The 25,304-nt window shown below is 37.3% G+C and overlaps 1 protein-coding gene across 4 annotated transcripts in view; it reads right to left on the bottom strand.

Annotated features, from left to right (window-relative positions):
* The window catches only part of SF3B1 (splicing factor 3b subunit 1), a 40,591-nt gene extending 16,360 nt beyond the window's left edge, over positions 1-24,231 (bottom strand). The window contains exons 1-8 of one of the 4 annotated variants that reach the window (XM_049615215.1): positions 24,059-24,231; positions 11,659-11,825; positions 9,881-9,985; positions 9,388-9,502; positions 7,473-7,552; positions 5,945-6,115; positions 1,877-2,114; positions 192-404 (exon numbers count right to left, since the gene is read on the bottom strand). In XM_049615215.1, coding sequence (XP_049471172.1) covers positions 192-404; positions 1,877-2,114; positions 5,945-6,115; positions 7,473-7,552; positions 9,388-9,502; positions 9,881-9,985; positions 11,659-11,825; positions 24,059-24,086 — 1,117 coding nt within the window. In that variant the 5' untranslated portion in view covers positions 24,087-24,231. Of the gene's footprint in view, positions 1-191; positions 405-1,876; positions 2,115-5,944; positions 6,116-7,472; positions 9,192-9,387; positions 9,503-9,880; positions 9,986-11,658; positions 11,826-24,058 lie in introns of those variants that run through there. The other 3 variants (XM_049615216.1, XM_049615217.1, XM_049615218.1) reach the window with 3 other exon arrangements.
* Between the last annotated feature and the right edge of the window lie 1,073 nt (positions 24,232-25,304).

Below are 25,304 nucleotides of genomic sequence, written 5' to 3'. Positions count from 1 at the left end.
ATCGTTACATAGGTCCTTGGGATAGAAGACCATTAACCTCATAATTGCTTTATATTATCAACTCAAATCAAGACTTCTTTTTATATCTGGTCGTTCTTGCTAAAAATAAACATTAATAACATACAGAATACCTCAGAGAAAAACATTCAAATATTTCCGGTAAAAAGTATTTCCAATGGGAAAGTTTCTACCTGGAGTAGGGGTAGCCATGTTCATGGCTGGTGTGCCAATTGGTGTCTTTCCAGGTGTCAGAACAGGAGTGCTTCCACCCATCTGACTAGCTGGTGTTTCATCCCAACGTGACTTTCTTTTACTGGCTCCAGGAGTTGGTGTTTCACCAATTGAATCTCCACCTCGATCTGTTCGAGGAGTCTCAGCCCATCCGCTTCCATGCCCAGGAGTATCTTTAAAGAAAAAAAGTAAATAAATATAAAATTTTAACCACTGTCAAAAAATTAGTGTATTCTCAAAGAGCTAATATTGAAACGGATCAAGTTTAAAAAAAGGATATTCTTAAAATGCAGACCCACTTAGAGGTTTAATTTTCATTTCGTCTTTATTCTCTTCCATTTTTTCTTTCCCAATGATTACAAAAGCATAGTAACCACTGAGGAGTAAGAAAACAAAAGTATTTTTTTAACCATGCATACTATCACAACCCAGAGACAACCACTTTATGTATCTTGAGCCACTTTTCATTTCTCCATACAGTTGAGATTACTCTGTACATACAATTCTATACTGCTTCTTTCATCTACTATATGTTAAGCACTCTCCCCTATCACTAAAAATTCTTTATAAAAATATAGCAGATGTACTATGAAGTCTTAACCTGCCACAGCTAATCTTATAAAGAACTAACAAGACACATGGAAATGCAAACTGGTGTAGCCACTCTGGAAAACAGTATGGAGGTTCCTCAAAAAACTAAAAATAGAACTACTCTATGACCCAGCAATTGCACTACTAGGTATTCATCCAAGGGATACAGGAGTGCTGTTTCGAAGGGTCATTGCACCCCAATGTTTATAGCAGCGCTATTGACAATAGCCAAAGTACAGAAAGAGCCCAAGTGTCCATCGATGGATGAATGGATAAAGATGTGATATGTGTGTGTGTGTGTACGTACGTACACACACACACACACACACACACACACACACACACACAATGAAGTATTACTTGGTAATCAAAAAGAAGGAAACCTTGCCATTAGCAACTACATGGATAGAACTAGAGAGTATTATGCTAAGCGAAATTAGAGAAAGACAAGTATTGTATGACTTCACTCATATGAGGAATTTAAGATACAAAACAGATTAACATAAGGGAAGGGAAGCAAAAATAATAGAAAAACAAGGGAACAAAACATAAGAGAAAATAATATAGAGAACAAACAGAGGGTTGCTGGAGGGGTGATGGGTTAAATGGGTAAGTGGCATTAAGAAATCTAGTTCTAAAAAAAAAGAAATCTAGTCCTGAAATCACTGTTGCACTATATGCTAACTTGGATGTAAATTAAAAAGTAATTGGTTTTTTAAAAAAATGAATGCACTTAACACCAATGAATTGTACACGTAAAACTGTTAAAATGGTAAATTTTATGTTATGTATATTTTATCACAATAAAAAACTAAGTTATGGTCTACAATCTTTTCTCTCTCCTAATGTTCTTCCTAAAATAAATATTAAACCTTTTCAAGAAGGGAAAAGAATTAGGCATATGATCTGCTTAGTCCTTTATCTGTTCCCAAAGCAGCTGATTATTTACCTGTCTAGCCAGGACTAGAAATGTAAACAGATTTCCTCTAATAAACGTACCACTCATCAAATCAATACTTCACCCAAACACACACCCAGACTCCACTAGAAGTACCTCTTTCTGTTTTGGGGGTCTCATCCCATCTGTTTTTACGAGCACTGGAAGTTGCACCTCCATGGCCTGGTGTTGCATGGCCTGGCGTATCGCCGCGTCCAGGAGTAGCAGCTCCCGCTGGTGTGTGGCTAGGTGTAGGATCCCATATTTTTGAGCCTGGGGTTGCTCCAGGAGTCTCACTTCCCTTTGCACGACCTGGTGTCTCATCCCATCTTAAGGAAGGGGTATGTCCAGGGGTCTTAACAAAGCAAAGCAATACCTTTATTTCACACACCTACACATTCACATAAAAATAACTAGAAAATTTCTATTAGAAAGACAGTAAACAAATAAACATTTTAGTCTTCTTCTGTATAAATGAGAGTAAACTACCCTGCTTAAAAGATACCTACTTCATAGCAAATATGTTTAAAGACAATGTAAAGTTTTAATTTTGAACAGTTTTGAATAAAGCCCTAGCTTAAAAAAAATGTATTTTGGATTATGAACCTTGGATATGCCATTAATATCTCTGTAGCTTTTAGAAAACCACCAAGCTTTCTCTGTCTGCCATCTGCAATCTAAAAATTTCAGCTTTAATGATATCATTGCTACTTCCCAAACTAGGCTTAGAGACATATATCTAGAAGTTCTCACACTAAGGAAACACTATTTTCGTGTTTGTGTTCAATTTTGTGTGTATTTTTAGTTAACATAAGTATGTTTTGGATCACCTGGGTCATAAGTAGATACTGCCACATAATTTTAATCCTTGAGATTTAAAATCACATTTGTAGTATAATTCTAACTGAAGTTGACAAGATTATTAGTGAAAAAAGATTAGAAGTGGAGTGAAGTAACCAAAGGTTCCACTATAGTTTGAACAGAGACAAGTGGTGGGTGATTCAGGGCATCAGACAGCCCATGATAACAAAACAACCTGCACAGTGGAGACACTACAGTATCAAACTATCAGGTGGTTCAGTGTAAGCCACACAAAATTTAAGACTCAAGTATTCCATATAGGTTTTGTAATATACCTTTATGTATTTATTTTAAAGCTGGATGCTCTCTATCCAACACAAGAATTCTATCCAGCTTTACACCTGCAAATTTACATGAATACCATAATTAAGACTCAACATTTTTTTTCTTTTAAAAAGATTTTATGTATCACTCAGGGTTGAGAAATTTTCAATTAGGTGAATGAAGCACATGAATTGTTCAAAATCTCATCTTGGCAACTGCTCCTCCTGCTGAATCAGGGAAGAAATAAATTTTTTTTTTAATTCAAAAAAAAAATTTTTTTTTTAACGTTTATTTATTTTGGAGACAGAGAGACAGAGCATGAACGGGGGAGGATCAGAGAAAGAGGGAGACACAGAATCCGAAACAGCTCTGAGCTGTCAGCACAGAGCCTGACGCGGGGCTCGAACTCACAGACCATGAGATCGTGACCTGAGCCGAAGTCGGCCGCTTAACCGACTGAGCCACCCAGGCGCCCCAATTTTTTAAGTATTTATTCATTTATTTTGAGAGAGAGAAAGCATGTGCACACGCACAAGCAGGCTAGGAGAGGGAAAAAGAGAATCCCAAGCAGGCTCCGTGCTGTCAGTGCAGAACCAGACATGGGGCTCAATCTCATTAACCAAGAAATCGGGACCTGAGCTGAAATCAAGAGTTTGATACTTAACGGACTGAGCCACCCAGGCACCCTGGAAATAAATTCATTCTATTATCCATTATAATTCCCACAGTTTTGGGGTGCCTGGGTGGCTCAGTTGCTTAGGTGTCCAACTCTCGATTTCAGCTAAGATCACGATTCCAAGGTTGTGGAATCAAGTCTTAACGTCAGGCTCTGCACTGAGCATGAAGTATGCTTAAGATTCTTTCTCTCTCCCCTTCTGCCCCTCTCCCATACTCATGCTCTCTGAAATTTAAAAAAAAAAAAAAAAATTAAATGCCTATTAAACATCCAAATAAAAGTGTTAGGTCCAAAGAACAGAGGACATGAATGGGATAGATTTGTAAATCTGGGAGTAGTCTCACGGAGATGGTACAGGAAGATAGGAATGAGAGGAAGGAGTGCTTTTAGATGGAAAAGAGGTCCAAGGACTGAGCACTAGAACACCCCCAAAATTAAAGGAAGCCGAGGAAGATCTCACCAACAAGACAGGAGTCAGTTAGGAGAATATTAGAAGAATCAAGAGAAACTCAAGTTCAGAATCTAAGAAAAGGAATCAAGTGACAGCAAATGTCACTGATATGTGATAAATGAAATGATATGATATGTATAGGATATGAGGATTGAGACTTGATCTATGAATTTACCAAAAGGAGGTCAAATGACCTTGACAAGAGATGTTTTGGTGGAGTGGTACAAGCAAAAGACCAGATAAGCAGAATGCAAGTATAGACAACTCATTCAAAGCATTTTGCAGTGAAAAGTCAGAAATGGCTAGAAGGGGATGTGAAGATCAAGGAATGGTTTCCTGTAGTTTTCTGGTTTTAAAAGGAAAACAGGTAAAATGTGTTTGCTGATAATAATCCAGAGAAAAAACTGATGTTACACAAAAGTCTCTGAGTAGTAAGAAGAGATGGGAAATAGTACATAAGCAGAAGTTGTTCAACTTGCATCAACACTTCATTACACAAAGAAAAAGTAGATGAAACCAAAAACAGGCATACTGGTAGATTTCATAGTGGGAATATGTTTAAGTTTTTCAATTATTTCTACTTTAAAAAGGAAAAATAGGAATTAATATCATCATATAAAAAGCTGTTAAGAAGACATTAGAAGATTGATATAACAAAGAAGTTCTCTGGGAGTGAGAGAGACAGAGAATTACTGCTTAATATAGTTTGCTCAAGGTGATGAAAAAATTTTGAAAATAGCGGTGACAGCTGTACAACATTGAATGTAATTAATGCCATGTTTAAATTGTACATTTAAACATGGTTAAAATGACAAATTTTACATTATTGTTTTATCACAAGTTTTAAACATTTTAAAACAGGGGTGCTTGGGTTGCTGAGTCTGTTGAATGTCCAACTTCGGCTCAGGTCATAATTTCACAGTTCATGAGTTCAAGCCCCACATGGGCTCACTGCTGTCAGCACAGAGCCTGCTTTGGATCCTCTGTCCCCCCCCCCTCTCTGCCCCTCCCCCACTTGTGCTGTCTCTCAAAAATAATTAACATTAAAAAAATTTTTGAGGGGTGCCTACGTGGCTCAAAATTGGTTGAATATCTGACTTCAGCTCAGGTCATGATCTCATGGCTCATGAGTGTGAGCCCTGTGTCAGGCTCTGTGCCGACAGCTAGAGCCTGGAGCCTGTTTCCGATTCTGTGTCTCCCTCTCTCTCTGCCCCTCCCCTATTCATGCTCTGCCTCTCTCCTTCAAAAATAAATGAACGCTCAAGAAAAGTTTATTTTTATTCTTTAGAATAAAAACAACCCCCAAAACGGTTCTCTAGGAAAATAAACTGACCAAGGAAATGCAGTAGCACTGCCCATGTGACACCTGTGGTCAGATGCTTAAATTATCCATCTAGAAAATAAGGAAGATCATTGTATTATACTTAACCTCCACAATGTGACGTACTGAAATATCTATTTTAATATTCCAAAAGGGACATTCCTTTATTCCAGGTTATGGACTTTACTGTGTCTTCCCCCCAAAACTTACGTTGAAGCCCTAACCACCTATGTGTATTTAAAGATTGGGCCTTTAGTGAGATAATTAGGTTAAATAAGGTCATAAGGTTAGGGCCCTAACCTGATAGTACCAATGTCATTAGAACAGACACCAGAGGTCCCTTGCTCCCTCCACGTGCACACAGAGAAAAGGCCATGTGAGGACACAGCAAGAAGGCAACCATCTGCAAGCCAAAAAGAGAACGCTCACCAGACATCAACCCTGCTGGCACCCTGAGGTTGACTTTAAGCCTCCAGAACTGTGAGAAAACAAACAACTACTGTTTAAGCCACCATTCTGTTACCTTGTTAGGTCACCAAGAGTAGACTAATACAGTACATGAGAGGAATAAACTAAAAATAATAACAATCATAAAAAACAAAAATAAATTACCTCTGCTTGATCCCAACTTGATAGTTTTTTAGGAGTGGCACCAGGAGTCTGATCGGCTGTTTGATCCCAACGCCGTTTTCGTTTTGAGGGAGGCTGGGACGCTGCTGCTCCATTGACAACTTTTAATTCTCCAGCTTTAGCTTTTTCTGCTAGTTGTTGCCTAATTTCTCTCTAAAAATATTTGAATAAGCACTAAGTATCTTTAAAATATTTTCAACATATTCCCATATAATCAGCACGGTCATTTCCATTTAATGTCATTTTCTTCATTCTCTGTTCTATGCTGCTACTGGTAGTCCCATTCTTTATTTCTTTTTATTTTCTGTGTTTCTAGTCTTTATACAATGCCCTTCTGCACAACAGATAAGTACAGAATTTACAACACAGAGCATCTTACTTTAAATACAGTTAAATGAAGTAAAATCTTCAATGGTGGAGAATCAAAATGCTTTAAAAAATTTTTATGTTTATTTGAAGGAGAGCGAGCAAGAGAGCAGCAGAGGGGCAGTGAGAATCTGAAGCAGGATCTGCACCATTGATGCAGAGCCTGACACAGGGCTCAAATTCATGAACTGTGAGATCATGACCTGAGGTGAAACCAAGAGTTGGATGCTTAACTGAGTTACCCAAGTGCCCCCAAAATGCTTTCATTGAAAAATAGAGTCTTATTTTTTATTTAAAACTCTGATGAATAGCAATTAACATCATGTAATAAGATAGAAAAGTGGCAAAAAGTGGAAACTTAAACATTTTCACTACATAGAGGTGCCTGGGTGGTTCAGTTAAGCGTGTGACTCTTGATTTCGGCTCAGGTCATGATCTCGTGGTTTGTGAGTTCAAGCCCTGTGTTGGACTTTGTGTTTGTATCATGGAGCCTACTTGGGATTCTCTCTCTGCCCCTCCTCTGCTCACACTCATGCTCTCTAGCATTAAAAAAACTATAACTATGTAAATTATTATATACAATGTAATCATAATAAATCCATTTAATTTATCCTATGATTTTAAAGTAAAGTTTAAACCCACTTAATCCATATAACAAATTATATAATTGTAATTAAGTTATAAAGGTTCACTATTAAAACAAATGAAGCAATCACCATAGGCCATTAGGAACCCTTCAGACTTCTCCACCCATATCCAAACGGAATCTTATGGATGAATTGAAAAGGTTTTTCAAGGAATGCTTTAACTATCTGACTTTGCCTTTACACATCTATTTTGGACACACACCACCAATCCTCCCTACAAATATATCCACCAGGTCTGTGTATGTGTATATATACATACATGTGTACACATATATATATACAGCCAAAAGGCCAAGGGCTAGAAAAGGACATAGAAATATGAAAGTTTAATTTGGGAGGAGGCAGAATTTTGGGTAAGGTTTCCTTCTCAACTTAATTTTTATTAATACTATTAAGATATTACTCGTGTAGCAAATAAAAAAGAAACACAAAAGTATCAATTTGAACTTTCTTTACATTATGTCACAACCACTAAAATAAAAATCCGGTCCACATACCTCTTCTTTGGTTAAATGCTGTTCTCGCATTACATCCATGTAAGTCCTAGCATTCATTTTAGGATCAGGGGTCTTCCCTCCTGCAGAAAAGAACAGCAACAGGACAAGAGTACAATAAATAAAAGATAATTAGGTTCAACTGATTTATCTTCCCTGCTCTAATATTATGTTATTCCATAATCATTTAATTTATTTTTTGATGGAAAACTTTAATAATTATACATCTTACTTTTTATTGAGTTTGCTGATCAATTTAACCTGTTTGAACACAAACATATCTACAGCAGTTTAAAACAAATATTTTAATGCATATAAAAACAAAATGACAGCACAGTTTAGAGTCTTCAGTAGTGATGGGTTCCTGGGTTGCTAATCCGGAATACGTACACTTTCGTGCCTTTGTCTCCATCAGCAGTTCTGACTTCAAGCAGCAGAATAGAAGCCTAGAAAATTATCTCTTTACCATTAGTAACACTTTGGAAAGATATTTATATTCAAAACATTACCTGTTGCAAGCTGTTAAAATCCTGACTACAAATAACTATAACTAGGTAAGTTCTCCATACAATGTTCTAAAAGTTATAGTTTAGAAAATAGTTTAGACTTTTAAAAATACACCTATAATCTGATTCTGATCCCATGTTACTAAAAAGGGCTTCATTCTTTTTAAGTTTTGTTGACTCCAAAACATTTTTATTTTCTTAGAAAGTATAAATTACAACTGGAAACATATTACTTGAAATATATTACTTCTACCAGTTATGTTGCACACAGAAGAAAAGTGGTGTACAAAGAGATGTGTTAGTCTCTTGGTTAAAGTTTCAGTATTTGCTTTTCAAACTTCAAAATATCTTAAAGAAGCCCAAACAGTACATAATAAGATTCAGAGGCACACTGAGTTTTAGAAATGTGGTAATTTGCTATACAAGTAGTATAGCATCACAATTTAGGAAAAAATAATAAAATTCTAAGACATTTCCTATGCTGAAGATCATGCCCAATTGATAGTGTCATTCTTTCTGACACTAGCTCTGATAAGACTTCCTTTGGAATACTTTTTCACCATAATCTAGAGAGGATGTGTTGAACTGCACCCTTAAGAATGCAGACAGGACTGGCATATAGCAGTACTGCTGTAGGAAAGAAATTAAGGACAGTTAGTATGGGCCTGTGAATTCTGACATACATGTTTAAATCAATTACAATTATGCAAGTAAAAAAAGAATATCCCTACTAATTCATGCAGGCTGAAAGTCTAATTTGTAAACCTGCAGCAGAATCTAATTCTAAGAAACAGGCACCTAATTCTGCTTTTGAAACTCACTCACCTGAGGAAAGCTTCCATCAGGCTATGCCCCTTGTGCTGACCTGCACACTAAAATTAGCAAAACAGACTCCAACTATTAAAAATACCAAAGTCGTTTTGTATATATACTTTTCTTTTAACTTTAAGTATGCTTAGAGCAAAGTAGGTGCATTTACTAAACTACATTTAGAGCAATACAGGGGGGAGCTCTAATGTGAGAAACAGTTTCTCAAAAGTAACAAGCCTAAAAGTCTAGGATTTGGAATGAAAACTTTCAATAGTTTGAAAGTATTTTGAGCAGAAAAACACATTTGTTCAAAGTATAGAAAGCGTACCCAAAACAAAAGTAAAAGAAAAACCTTTAACCCTTTGCGTTTCTATGGCATTGGCTCATTATTTTCTTGTCCTTCTACCTGGAAAGAAAACTTGCATTATAAAGATGAAGAAAATGGCATCTGTGACTTCAACCAAATCTATACAAATCTATAATAAGGGGGATTTTAAAAAAGAAAAGCAAATTCATAAGCATGCCAAAAAAAATCAAAGGGCTAAAGACAACTTAAGACAAATAAATTCCTGAAAACTTATAGAAAAGTGGGAAAGAATTACCATCTGCAAAAGGATCAAGACGCTCTGGGGATATTATCATGGTCCGCCTGTGCTTTTTGTATTCATCTTCCCGGTCAGCAATCTTTGGAGGTCGGTGCTCAGCAAATGGATCATACTGAAAAGAGGTATGTCTCATTTAATACCCACTTTATTAAATACCAAAAAGAGTATCCTAAACAAAACCCAGAATGTTATATATAAAACATGTAAAAATGTTAAATAAATGCCTACTAATAAAAGAAATATATTTTACGGATGTTAACGTGAAAAAATGACATATGGAAATGAGACAATAAACATGTCCACATCTGCATAGTTCTTCCATGAAATGATTACCTTCATAAAACAAGCTAGGTACTATTTCTAATCAAGACATTCTAATAACTTGTTTCTAAAATACGTGGGCTTCCATGGGAATTGAGACATTGTTTTCCTTATGAATAAACTCTGATTTTAATTTTAAATAGAGGAAGAAGAAAAAGAAAAGAATCACCTGTTCTGTTGATTGTGGTATATCATTAAGCAATGCCACAGGGGCATGATATCCTGGCTTCTTCTGACCAAGCAAACTTGTAGATGATGAGTAGTCATCGTCATCCTGCAATGAAATGCCCCCCGGAAAACCACAAAAATGTCAGAACTTAAAAATGAGAAAGAACATGCAAATTCAACATGGCATCAAAACACTTACTGACAGGGGCACCTGGGTGGCTCAATCAGTTGAGTGTCTGAATCTTGGTTTCGGCTTGGGTCACGGTCTCATGGTTAATGGCTTCAAGCCCTACATCTGGCTATGCACTGAAGGTGAGGAGCCTGCTCGGGATTCTCCCTCTCTCTCTGCCCCTCCCCCTCTCCTTGCGAGTGTGAGCAGTCACTTTCTCTCAATGTTAAAAAACAAACCAAAAAAACAAAACAACCCAACTTACTGATAAAGTGATGTCTAAACCTTTGTTCATAAAACTTGTAAATACTTAGGTCTTCTTTCAACTCTTAAACCTATTTTAAAGAAATTTTTTACTCTTTTAAAAATATTAAACCAGGAATGCTTTCTGTGGAAGTTAACTGAAATAAAGCAGGTATGGAATTGAAAAACCTGAGCATTTTATTTTCTCACAGAAAGCATAATGAAATTTGTTTTTCAAATTTGGAAACTGCAAACAGCTTATTTAAAACTCTCCAGTTTCCTTGATTTTTTTTTAATGATTTTACTTTTAAGTAATCGCTACACCCAACGTGGGGCTCAAACTTACCACCCCAAGATCAAGAGCTGCATGTTCTACTTGAGCCAGCTAGGAGCCCCTCCTTGTTTTTTTCCACTCATTTTTTTTTAAACATGATTTAACACAAATAAAATGTAATTAATTTTAAATGTATTTGTTTCCTTAGTAGTATGTTTAAACAGACCAAAGTGATATTCTTACTTTACTACTGTAAGAAGTGCAACAGTGCATTAACTCCCAAGATCTTAACACCTCATTTATTTTAGTCAAAAATGAAATCACAATTTCCTCAGCTTCTGGGAACATATAGCCATCACTGTGTTTTATCATGAAGGTCTAATAATGCTAACAGAAGCCTGACTAGTCTCTGGAAATTGTACCTTTGGAACTTTTATTAAATTTTTCTTAAAAGAAAAAAGTGCCAACTAAAAATGTGGCTTGAATTTCATAAAAACAAGTTTGATAATCTATAACATAAAATGTTTGCTACTGAATCACACAAAAATGACTATTTCACCAAATATGGATGTTTGGCATGGCCTGACAAAGTAAGCTCTGTGGAATATATAAAAACATTTTGAAGGTCATATTTCAAAATGAGAAGTGGGTAGTCATCCTCCAGAGTAAATGAGAAAGTCCATTAGCATCATTCCATTCATATTAAGACACCAAAGGGAAAAAACACACAGCATCAAGCATAAGTCTGAAGTCAAAAGTGGCAAGGACAGATGGCTATCTACAAGAAAGTTGACTCACACTGGCTACTCTAGAGCTCAATAGGTCACAATAGGGATTTATTTTACAATGGTTAATGATTTGCAGGTCCTTTACTAGATAAACTAGTTTTAACATAAAGATTGAGAACTGATCACTTCTAGAAGTTTCTGGATCTTACAGAGGAAGGACACCTAATAGTTTTATCCTTCAAAAGAAAGATTTCCCAATGCCCCAAATCTTCCCAGATTAAATGAGAGGATTAAAATAGAAAATTCCTTTATATTTCTTGCTCTTTGTTAAAAAATACTTGACTCTTGTACACTTGGTAACTCACATCTTCAAGTTCAGTTGCAGCAATTGATGTCACATATCCAGCAAAGCGGCTGTCACTTCCACCATAAATTTCCTGGTCATAATAACCTGTAGAATCAAGGCCCACTCCTTGAGCTTCATCAAGAGCTGCCTTCTTGCCTTGAATTTCTCGAATCTGTGCTTCAATATCTGTAAGAAATTAAGATTTTCTTAATTTTCCAAACAGACCCAACACAATGCAGTTCTCTAGTAGAAATTATCAAAGTAGTCTTCTAAATACATAAACTTTAAAATAATTATAATACATAAGGAGTTAGAACTAACAGACAATACTCGTATACAGAAGATATGCTTACCATTTCATCAACCACAAACCACTCTTACCTTAAGAATGGGTTACCAAAGTATAAGTTATTGTTGAATTCCAAACCTTTTCCCAAATGAAAAAATAATACTGTCAATGTTGTTTAGGGACTAAGAACAATATTCAAGATAATTTAAACTCAACAATACCAGAAATGCAAACACAACAGTACTATGGAGTGTGGGTCTCAAACTACATAGAATGTGCAACAAATGGTCTCTAGATTTTGTCAAAATGCAGTAGGCCTGGATCAGACCCAAGTTTCTGCATTCCTAACAAGCTCCCAGGTGATGTCCTAAACATCTAGGATTACACTCTTAGGAGTAAAATAATAAAGGATAAAGTCTAAATTCTTTAGCCTAGAATTCAGAGCCCTACACAGTCTGCCTGCAACTACCATGACATTAGTTTCATGATTAAGAGTCTGAGCTCTGGAACCAAAATGCCTTCAAATAAAGGCTTTCTCTACTAATTAAGGTTATTTCACCTCTGTGTCTCAGTTTCCTACAACTTGAAGTTTTTTTTAAGGATTAAATGAGATAATGAACATGAAGCACTTAAGCACTCCACCAATGAATTAACTCTTGCCACATCTCACCCTCCAGGCACTGTGTTCTTTCTATCCATTGGTCTGACATTTAGAAGATGGACATTTGATGAATGAAGTTCTCAACAGATTCCCAAACTTCCCTATTTTTAATTTTGACATTTTTCAAGACTAAAAAAAAATTAAAACATACAATGAACATCTACGTAGTGTTCACCTATTTTCATCAAGTGTTTACATATATATGAGATATAGCAAATATTATATATGTACATGACTTTTCTACACCATTTAAAACCCCTACTATTTCAGCATGTATTTACAGGTCTAAGACATTCTCCCATATAATCAAAATAGTATTAACAGGCTCAAGAAATCATCATCCTAGTAATAACCTTTCTAGATGTTCTCTTCTTTGATCCATGATTCCATCAAGAACCTGGCAAGGCACTGAGTTGTAGTAGTCTCTTTTAAATAGACTAGCCTTCCAAACTTTTTTCTGGTCTTTCCTAATACCAGCTAACTTTAAATTCCAAACTAATGTTTTATTGTAATAATCTGAATACCTAGGTGTTTTAAGAAACAAAACTTTTTACAGCTACTGGTTTCTTTTGTGGCTTAACAAATAGATGTTTCAATTTTTGCAGGCTTATTACCTTCAACTGAATCAAAACCCTTTGACACCAGGCACTTTAAAAAAGCTCATTTACTAGTTTGCAAAGACCAAAAGAAAAAGATTCAAATGCCCAACTCCACACCCTCAGCAAAGGGAGAAAAACCTCCACTGTTCAAGAAGGGTATGGTTTAAAGCAGAAAATATAATAACATGATCTAGTCCAAAGTACAGCTGGGCCATATAACTGTGGCACTAAGTCTCAGAAACTCAAAATAATGGAACAGGGTTTACCACTGAACTTAGCAGCTCCAGTTTGTAACCACATCTCAAAATTCTTATGGTGTATCCACAGCACTATCATCTCCACAGTTGCTGCTTTTTCCTGCATCTCTCCCCTCAAAACCATTACAGCAGCCCAGGTGGCCAGAGGCCCCCACCATGAGCAATCACAAATAGAAACATTGTCGTGTGAGCTGGGTGGCTTATTTTACTATTATTTTACTAATCTACTTCTGTTTCTATTTGAAGTAGTATATATTTTTTAGAAGTCTTAAATCCACATTTGCTCCCCTCACTCACCCCTGAAACTTTTTATCCTGGAGCACAGAAGAAACCTCAGTGGTTAAAAAGACTGGCTAAAGGGTGACTAGAGATTAAGCCTTTTCTTTTTTCTTTCCAAAAATTTCCATTTCTTAAATGTTTGAGAAGAACATTAAAAATATATATATATATTTTTTAAAGCGCTAGATGCATGGATCACCTTTAAGTAAACAAGTTCTTTTCATGGACCACAAATGCTACTGCCATCAGGATCCAGACAGGACACACAATGGTGAATCAGGCCAGCCAAATAATCTGCAATCTCCCCTCTACAGCATCAGTGTAGTCTACTAACAACCTACATTAAAGTCACCTGGGGCACCTCTTACAAGGACTCCCATGCCTCAGACCCATTAAGTTGGAACCACCAACTTCAGAGCCCAGGTTTCTTCATCAATATATATTTTGTGAATAAACCCAATTTTATACTTCCATTTTTCTTTAAAAGAAAAAAAGAGAGAGAGAGCCCACGTTTCTATATCAGTAACAAACACTCCAGAAAACTTGTACATGGCCCTCGACTTCCAGCTCCAGCCTACCTTTACTTTAAAATTTCCAATTTGGGACATGTTATACTTTTTTCTAGCTCATACACAACAAACAAGCAATAAAGAGGTGTTGTTTCATAAAAACCACATCACAGCATACATATTGGGCAGCTTACCCTCCCCCCCTTCACACACACACATTATACATTACGGTTTTATTTTCCTTTGAAAGGATTCTTCTAGAAGTTTACAGCAGCTAGTACAGTATTTGGATAATACATTTATTCAGGAACTATTTTCATCTATTCAATCTTACCTACTGATTTTATGTACTTAAGGATAAGCAACAGAGTTTTCTAATTACAAAAATACTCAAAATATTGAATTTGTGTTTGTATAAACTCTATGTATTTTATGACTGGATTCCTATTAAATAAAATGTGGTAACAAAATCACCTAGGGGCTAGGCAGCTCTCTGTAGTTAATTAATTCTGAAGGGAGTTCATTAATAAACTTCTACTAGTTGTACATGCAAACCAGGTACTATATCTGCTTGAAATTGCAGATAAAAATTCTATATACCTTGTAAGTTTTATTTATGCATTGTAAACTGCAGCACATTTACATAAGCATTACATCCACAAAATTAAGACAACAGATTCCCCAACATTCAGCAGTTATGCAAATAAATGACAGAATTAAATCTCAGTAGTTATTTAGTAAACTATGTGCCAAAATATGAAATAGAACACACTCAATATTTACAAGCAAACAAATGTATCATTTCACTTATAAACATTTATAAAATGTATAATCAAGTTATTATGAATATGATATTTTGTTTACAAAATAAATAAAATCTATGGCACAAATATGGCAAAATATTGAGAACTGGTAAATCTGAGCAATATTCATTATTTTTCCTGTACTTTTCTGTAATGTTACACTATTTCATAATTAAAAGGTAACTTTCAATCAGAAGTCATTAAAAATTTTTCCAAAATTTTATAAACATTTTGCACCTCTGGGAAAGACAAAATCGTCTCTTATTTTCAAAGTTGTTGCACACAAAATTATAGCTACTGGCATGCAGATATTCCTGTACTTTAATTGACTGAACGTAAGTAAATAGATCATTTCTGACAACAAATGCTAAGATTTGTTAGCAACAATGGGATAAAAAAAAAAAAAAAAAAAAGAGGCAGCATACAAAAAAGAATAACCAGAGGGCCAAAATGTTAAATAAAAGACTTGAAGCAGAGAAAGGAGGAAATGTTTATGCTAATCTCTCCCTACTTCATTTATAACCAACATGAACAAATCCTCTATTCCTAATTCCTTTCCAATTCAGACTCCCTGTAGTTGAGACATTCAGATGTGAAGATAAAGAAAAATGGATATGGTCTGCTAGTCACTGGACAAGAGACTAGGAGCTCCTCATGGGCACACATACAATTGCCAAGAGCTGGCACTCTACTCCATCTGAACCCTTAAATATTCCAGTCTTCAAGATATGTTAATCAATATTTCTCATTATCAAGTAGTATTCCTATGTACTACAGCATTCAGGTTGCTTGCAGTCTAAAGATTACAAATAAGGCTGCTATAGAACATTCACATACAGGTTTTTATGTTAATATAGGATTTAATAGCACTTGGGTAAATACCTACTCTTATAGATAAATATCTAGTCTGCTAGGTCTTAAAACAGTATGTGTTTAAAAGAAACTTACAGAGGTGTCTGGGTGGTTCAGGTGGTTAAGCATCTGACTCTTGGTTTTGGCTCAGATCGTAATTTTACAGTTCATGAGCTCAAGCCTATGTCTCTGCGCTGACAGTGCAGCCTGCTTATGATTTCCCTCTCCCTCTCTCTGCCCCACTCTGGCTTGTGTGCTCGTGATCTCTCCCTCTCTCTCAAAAAATAAAAGAAACTTACAAAGTCCTTTTAGTGGATTTACTTACACAAGTCTGAGCACAGAAGAGAACTGAACTATTCTGTATAACAGAGAAAGAATCATTTTGAGAGATGACACGGAGGAAATTAACAGAACAAGTAAAATGAAGAAAAGCTAATTCCAGTTTAATGGTGTTAAAAAAAGGGGAGGTTATCAGGAGGCAGATATATCTAGTGTGGGTTCCTAAACTATCTGATTTTCCAGATTAAAGCTTCACTTCTGTTCCCCACCCAACCCTTCTCCTATTTCAGTAAAATCTATGAAGAGGTGAGAGGAGGGGTACCATATACAGTACAAATCTTCGTTACTGGTGCTGAAAACTTAAAAACAAAGCAGGAATTCCCCATCATGAGAGCATATTTGGAATCCTAAAACTGAAGTTATGGATTGTCCTTCAATCCATAGATGGCATAGTCTGATAGTGGTTTATAAAAACTAAAAAGTCTTATTAGACAAGAAAACAAAGTACTAGTTAAGCATTAGACTTGTACACCACAGTCTGTAAAGAGCCTCACTAAATGAGGAGCCCTGAGGGTAAATAGTTGAGAATGAGGTTTTTCTTAAGCTGATGTTCCCATTTTAAGATACAAATATCACAGGGACTCATGCAAAACTACTTCAGGTAGAAGGTAAACCTGTTAGAAAAATTGTGAGAGTACATTCATTGCCATTAGAATTATAGTGGGAGAGGCACCTGATTTTACAAATCCTTTGTAAGATTTCCTTGCCATGGCTAGTCTAACCTAACCCTGAAGTATGATTTCAGAACTGTGTTCATTCCTAAATCCAATAATTTTCTTGGCACCTCCCTTATTTGTGGGCCTCCCGACATCTTAAACTGCAGCAGCGAGGAGAGTCTTAGAGGCAGTCATGGGTGTTTTCACTGCCCTCTTTCCTTTTCCCTGCAGACTATGGGAAACTACAAAGTAAGGGCGCTGCAACAAATAAATTGCAAGGAAAAAGAAACATGGAGGAGGAACATAAAGATTTAAGACTAATCCCTGTATGGGATTTATCCGGAACTTAAACAAACTGTAAAAAAAAAAGTTTTATAAGGCAATAAATAAAACAAAAATATTTTGTTATATTAATTTTAGGTGCAAAAATGGTATTTTTTTAAAAGTCTTTACATTTTAAGGGTGCCTGGGTGGCTCAGTCAGGCGAGCATCAGACTTCTGATTTTGGCTCGGGTCATGATCTCACTGTTCATGGGATTGGGCCCCCTCCCCACAAGTCGGGCTGTATGCTGCCAGCACTCAGGCACACACGCTCATTTGCACACTCTCAAAAAAATAAATAAGCATTAAAAATAAAGTTGTTAAATTTTTTTTTTTAAGTTTATTTTGAGAATGAGACAGCCTGTGTGAGTGGGGGAGGGGCGGAGAGTGGGAGAGAGAATCTCAGGTAGGCTCCAAGCTGTCAGTGCAAAGTGAGGGGGGGGGTGGGGCAGGGCTGGGCAGTGCTCAATCCCACAAACCAAACCGTGACATCCTGACCTGAACTGAAATCAAGAGTCAGGTGCTCAACCACCCAGGCGCCCCCAAAGTCCTTACATTTTAGAGAAACACACTGAAAAATGTATGGATAAAACAATATGTCTGGGATTTGCCTCAAAATAATGGGAAGGGTGGTAGAGACCAGAATACAGGTTAAACAAAAGTGGACTCATGTTTATAACTGTTGAAGCTAGGTGATGGGTGCAACATGTGGATTTGTTTCATTGTTCTATTTCTGTATATGTTTGCAGTTTTCAATAAAAAGTTTAAAAATTTTAAGCGTGTTTTTCTGAAGTTTTTCTTCTTCCTCATTTTTGGTTCTTCTTTCTTCTAGCCCCTTGAAACCAAGGCTTGTGATCCCATGAAACAGAAAAATAAAAACTCTCTCTTCATTGAAATGGAATCCTTTGCTGGATGTAAACAGATTTTTTTTTTTTTTAGCTTTTCTATGTAATATGTTCAACCTTAAAAGTCCAACTCTTCTCCACCTTGTCATTTCTTTTCTTTTCTGGCTTTATTTATTTTGCTGATGATAATGTAAAATCTTAACAAATGTTAAGATATAAACATACATTTCTTTTTTTTTTTTTTTTTAATGTTTATTTATTTTTGAGACAGAGAGAGACAGAGCATGAATAGGGGAAGGGCAGAGAGAGAGGGAGACACAGAATCGGAAGCAGGCTCCAGGCTCTGAGCCATCAGCCCAGAGCCCGATGCGGGGCTCGAACTCACGGACCGTGAGATCGTGACCTGAGCTGAAGTCGGACGCTTAACCGACTGAGCCACCCAGGCGCCCCTAAACATACATTTCAAAACTAAATTTGTTCCAATGATCTACAGAAAATAAATATCATTATTCAAGTGAAACTCTCCTCTTTTTGGAGGGGATTTCTGGATCTTAAGCAGGCTTTCAACTATCAACAAACAAATCCTTCCCTAAAAGACATATAAATTAACTGTGTATTAATGAATAAATTTGTGAGCCAGCTCACTTGGTATCAATTCATTTTTTTTTTAATTTTTTTTTTAACGTTTATTTATTTTTGAGACAGAAAGAGACAGAGCATGAACAGGGGAGGGGCAGAGACAGAGGGAGACACAGAATCTGAAACAGGCTCCAGGCTCTGAGCTGTCAGCACAGAGCCCGATGCGGGGCTCAAACTCACGAACCGTGAGATCATGACCTGAGCCGAAGTCGGCCGCTTAACGGACTGAACCACCCAGGTGCCCCTCAATTCATTTAAAATTGATTTCCACTTTGCATTTTCTTAAAAATCACATTACTGTTACAATAAAAAAAAAAAGTGATGTTAAAGTTGCAAACATTTTTGACATAAATACATCAAATGTTTTATCTGGGAGTTGACTTTGACTATTGTTCAAGGAGTAATGCAGAACTAGGGGTCTTTTTAAAGAGAGTCAACATCTAGCCCACTGTTTATAATCTAACCTAAGCCCTAATTATCTAGCCTACTGTTTATAATCTAAACTAAGACCTAAATATCAAACTCGGAGATAAACCACCACTGGTCACATCTGATACAACTGTTTAACTGCTCCCCACCAATTCTCTCTACTGGTTTCCCCTTCTATGCCTTTTTTCCATGCCCCAGATTATTGCTAAATCTGGCACGTAGCACTTTCTACTGCTTGCAGTGTCTTTTTTTTTTTTTTAAATAGTTATTTATTTATCGGAAGGTGGGGGGTAGGGCATAGAGATAGGGAGAAAGAGTGAATCTGTGCTGTCAGTGGAGAGCCTGACATGGGACTTGATCTCACAAGCTGTGAGATCATGACCTAAGCAGAAATCAAGAGTTGGATGCTTAACCAACTAAGCCACACAGGTGCCCCAGATGTGTCTTTTTATTCCTCATTTTTAATTTGGATGATTTGCAATATTCTAGTCACTGTTCATTATGTTACAGACATACAGCCTTTGGATGTTACTGACACATTAGTCTGGTCCATAAATGTTACCTATTCTCCCAAAAAGCAGAAACAAGTAGTGAGCAAGGATTTATCACATGTGACACCTCTAAAAGAGATCCAGAAAACACCAAGTATATTCTGTATCACAGCTTTCAGTCTTTTCCTTAAACAAACCCCAAACAAGAAAACGCATTATAGTGACAAATTATTTTACTGAACACTAGAGACATCAATTCCTAAATGACTAATTCCTAATTAGCATTACTTATATCAATTCTTAAATGATTATACAGAAAAAAAATCTTTTTCAAAGTCTTTAAGCAATTTGTTTTCATTTTTATTTTTACTAGCAACATTCATACTGGAAGTCTACAAAACCAAAACTATTCTGAACACAGAAAAATAAAAATCTCAGTAAATGAAAAGTAAGATGACCATTCTGGACATTCTGAATACAAAAATTTAGGAGGGAAAAAACTCACCTCTGAGATGTCCCCCAAAAATCCACTTAAGGGACAGTGACAAAACAAGCCAATATGTGAGATTTTAGGATAATCTACTTTCCCCTTTCTGAGGGAACAGATTGTTTGCCAAAGTTAATATAGGAACTACTGGATAGCAACATTATGCACATTAATTAACTGTATACCCTTGACACAACATGCAGGAAGGTCCAAAAGATTTTATTGATTTGAACAAGTCCAGCTCTTTTTATAGAAAATGCAAGCCACCAGGATAAAAAACAATCAGGTTGCTTAAAAAGGATGTTAAGGGCTGACCCTAATAGAAATATTCAAAAGGAATACCACAGCAAGAAAAAAAAAAAAAAGTTACCAGTTTGGCTCAATGATGGGAACTAATAGCTGTGTGAAAAGAACCACACAGGAAAGAGCCTACTTCAGCTCGAATACAGTACCACTGAGCCCGGGTGGCTCAGTCGGTTAAGTGTCCACCGACTGATTTCAGTTCAGGTAATGATTTTGTGGTTCATGAGTTCAAGCCCAATGCTGGGCTCTGCGCAAGCAGTACGGGAGCCTGCTTGAGAGTCTCTCTCTCTGTCCCTCCCCTGATCAAGCTATCTCTCAAAATAAACTTTATCTTTTTTTAACGTTTTATTTATTTTTGAGACAGGGAGAGACAGAGCATGAACAGGGGAGGGTCAGAGAGAGGGAGACACAGAATCTGAAACAGGCTCCAGGCTCTGAGCTGTCAGCACAGAGCCTGACGCGGGGCTCAAACTCACGGACCGCGAGATCATGACCTGTGCCGAAGTCGGCCGCTTAACCGACTGAGCCACCCAGGCACCCCTCAAAATAAACTTTACAAAGAAAAAAGAATACAATTTTATTTAACTCACCAAATTCAAGTAAAAAAACTGATGCAGCCATTACTTTAAAAATAAATTACAGGGGCACCTGGGTGGCTCAGTCGGTTAAGAGTCCCACTTCGGTTCCGGTCATGATCTCACAGTTCATAGGTTCGAGCCCTGCGTTGGGCTCTTTGCTGACCACTCAGAGCCTGGAGCCTGCTTCAAATTCTGTGTCTCCATCTCTGCCCCTCCCCTGCTCACACTCTGCCTCTCTCAAAAATAAACATTAAAAATATCTTTTTTAATAAACAATAAATAAATTATAACTTACAATAAAATAAGGTTTTTACCAGCAACATTCAGGGATAAAAAGGTTAGAGTATCTATTTAAAAAAGCAACATGATGATGGACAATTCTAAAACAAGTACTCTGCACATTTTTAAAAATTACCCCACTGAGGCTCAAAGTCAAGTTCTTCTATCAACTACTTCACTAGCCTAAGAATTGTTGCTCTTACTGTCATTCCTCACACTGCAACCAATGACTTTCTTGAAGTGCAGAAATAACTTGTTACCTGGGAGAAGGAGGAGGCACTACTGTAGTCACTGGAAAGCCACGTCAAACCTAGATCAGTGTTTAAAGCCTTCTTGAATTTGATGCTTACCTGACATTTTTTCCTTTCAGCCCAGAAAATTTCTAGTATGTTACTAAGTCTTCCCACCTACCTCAGCCAAACAGATGCATCCAAACCTACTCAATCAAAGGTCAGTTTAAGTAACCCCTTTCTGTGAAACTTTTAATATTTCCAGCATAATCTCTCAATAAATGTTAATATTCAGTACCCATTAGGCACTAGATACGGGGATACGAAGGTACATTTCCTATACACAACAATCAAAGTAGGAAAAAAAAAATCTTAACCCAATATTCTAATATTTATAAAGTGCTACAGTAGCACCAAAATGAAAACAAAAACAAAAGCCCCACCAAGAATTCTGCTCCAGATTATCAGAGATGACTTATCAAGGGAAAAGAGATGCACGATAAAGAACTACGGTTGTCAAGGTAAATTCATAAGGGAGTAAGAAACTATGTAAATATTGTATTTCCAGTAAACATTTATCATCTTCAGTGTCATACAGTGATGGAAAATGTCTTGTACACAGTGCTCTCATGTTACCTGAACACTCCCATACTTTCTTTTTTTTTTTTTTTTTAATTTTTTTTTTAGCGTTTATTTATTTTTGAGACAGAGAGAGACACAGAGCGTGAACAGGGGAGGGGCAGAGAGAGAGGGAGACACAGAATCTGAAACAGGCTCCAGGCTCCGAGCTGTCAGCACAGAGCCCGACGCGGGGCTCGAACTCACGGACCGCGAGATCATGACCCGAGCCGAAGTCGGACGCTTAACCGACCGAGCCACCCAGGCGCCCCTCCCATACTTTCTTTACAGCATCAGTTATTTCATATTCACAGCACAGTCCCATATAAAATGACAAAAATTTGGCCAATGAATTTCAATCTTCTGCAGATCAAAGCTTTTAACTGGGTTTCAAAAAATGCAGGAAAACTGATCAGAATTTTCATTTTCCTGTCTAAAAGTATCTTATGATAAGGATACCAAAAAACAAAGCCACAAGATGCCCCAAATGAACAACCTACTCCTGAAGGAACAAGAATAGCACCATCTTTACATTTTCTAATTATTTTGCAAAAAGTATGTCTGAGTTAAAGAAAAAGTGCCTAAAAACACTTCTGAATTAAAACAGTGTATAAATCCTAAATACCTACCATCAATAAGAGGAATATTTAAAGTCATTGCCAATTGATTAGCATGTTTTAGAAGTTGCAGAAAGCTGGACTTCGGTTCTGGTGGGTAACAACTATTTGATGTCATTCACGCTCTGGTCCCAACCAACCTTTCCAGATCCATGGACATTTTTCCCTCCTTGAACCCTCTTTCCCTGCCACAGTCCACTACTCAAACAAACTTTCATGTCTCCCTGCCTCCTTACAAGATGTCTCTCACACTCAAATGTCCTCCCCTAATTTAAAACGCACTTTTTTACACCAGGGACACGTCACCTCCTCTATGAAACAGTCCTAAGCATAAATTAATCACTCCGTTACCCAGGATCCCAGAACATGTTGCTTATATTTCTATTTAAGCATTCATTTGCCTCATAAAAGATGAAAACATACACACATCTGTTTCCCTACTAGACTGTAAAACTTTTGACGGCCTTAGTCTTGGTTACTCCACTATACTGAGCCAGGCACTTGGAAACGACGAGTGAAATAACCGATTCTCTTGGAAGCCTCGTGTTTGATAAACACTTCAGATTCCACGTTAGAAACCAAGGAATGCAGTCCCAAATTCCCACGCCTCATCTTTTCTGAAGTGACCCTATTACCTGACATTTCTGGATATTCCCTAAAGGACTCCAGCCTATTCTCAACATTTTCCTAGCTGTATATTCTCCATCTTTCATAAAATGATCAACTACCTCGAAAGCTTTGGCCATTAATATAAATGTGCTTTTCCCGCTTCCACCAATAATCCAGTCTCCAAAGAAAAAGACCAATATACCACAAATATTCCCAAATCACTTCGTACAAAAAACCCAAAGTATCTTTGACGCCTGAAGACACACAAATTAGCCAAAGTTAAGAGTAATGGTTAGGTTAAATTCGATTTGGGGGCCGCCCAAAAAGCGGCTGCCGTATTTCAGTGCTCTCCAGACTCATTTGCACAAACGGCCAATAGTTCTGAGAGGCGAGGGAGACTTTTTGCTTTCACGCCCGTTTCCCCGATCCCTTGCCCTGGACTACTCCTTAGCGATCCGTTTAAATGCGGCCTTCTGGTCAGAAAACAGAAGCAACTCTGAAGGAGCAAGACCCAAACACGGAACAAAGCGCCTGCCGGCTGTGTTTAAGTAGGACGCCATTACGTGGGGCAGTGGCCTGCGCCGCTTGTGCGAAGACGACGACCAAGGCCCCCAAGCGCGGGCTCGGCACCCTACAAAAGAAACCACACGACGAGACAAAGCCTAGGAAAACTGACTCTTGGCTGGCTAGGCAGCAGAGAAGACACATAACTAGGGAAAGACGGCTTACCTTCGTGAGTCTTGGCGATCTTCGCCATTTTGTCCACTCGAACACACAGACGGAACTGGCGCTCCCAAGAACTTCCGCTCGCCGCCGCTGCCACGGAGAAAAATAGCTGGGGGATATTCTCTGCGCATGCGCTAAGCGGGAGCGCGCTCCGTTGGGCGACACGTGACAGAGTAGCCACCTAGATGGAACAGAGAGATGCATTGTGGGGGTGGGGGAGGAGCTAATGTTGGGCCGGAGGCGGTTTTCGTGGTGACCGAGAAAATGGTCTGGCGGCCCATAATGTCTTTAAGGGAGTAAGTTTGCCCTGGAGGAAGGTGGATTACGCGAGAACAGTGTACAGTAAGAAACACTACGGATTTCATGGCTGGGAGAAACCTCAGACCTCCAATTTATTTTCTCCAAATAGACCGGAAGGTGTCTTGGTGCAAGACAAAAGCTTTCCTTAGCATCTGTCTCTCAGCTGTTGCAGTGGTTAGCTGTAGAAACAGTCCTATAAGCAGTCACATCCTACGTGCTGAAATTCAAGATTTTCCTTCAAAAAAATAAAATTACCATCTGGGTAGGAGTTTCATTTACAACATTGTATTTCCAAGCACTATTTACCTTACAAACAACCTAGTAAAGTAGACAAGTTGTTGCTAATCCCATTTAAGAAATAAGAGAAAAACTAGGGCGGGGATATATATAAATTGTGCAAGTCACACAGTTGCTAAATTACACAGCAAGAACTTTGCCACCCTAAAAGCCTTTTAACTTTATAGGTTCTTAGAAAACCACTGATCATCAGCATTAACACTGATGAAATGCCTCTCTTAATCCTAAATGTCATTCTGAAATCAGGAACTTTTAAAAGATCAGAATATGGCTTTTTCTTTTTCTTTTTTTGACAGCTCATAAAGGTTCTATTGTTGGTATTATATTGGTTTTTCACTCTTTGTGTAAAGGGTGATTATCTTAATTTAAATCCAAGTTAGTTAACATATAGTATAATAGTAATTTCAGGAACAGAATTTAGTAATTCATCACATATAACAAGTGTCATCCCAACAAGTGTCCTCCTTAATGCCCCTCATCCCTTTAGCCCATCCCCTCACCCAACACCCTGCCAGCAACCCTCAGTTTGTTCTCTGTATTTAAGAGTCTCTTACAGTTTGTTGACCTCTCTCTTTTTATATTATTTTTGATTCCCTTATGTTCTTCTGTTTTGTATCTTAAATTTCACATATGTGAAATGAAATGATGTATT

Source organism: Panthera uncia, assembly GCF_023721935.1.
Source record: "Panthera uncia isolate 11264 chromosome C1 unlocalized genomic scaffold, Puncia_PCG_1.0 HiC_scaffold_3, whole genome shotgun sequence".
Lineage (NCBI taxonomy): Eukaryota > Metazoa > Chordata > Mammalia > Carnivora > Felidae > Panthera > Panthera uncia.
Note: the sequence above shows the minus strand (reverse complement) of the source record. Positions and strands in the feature narration are given on the sequence as shown.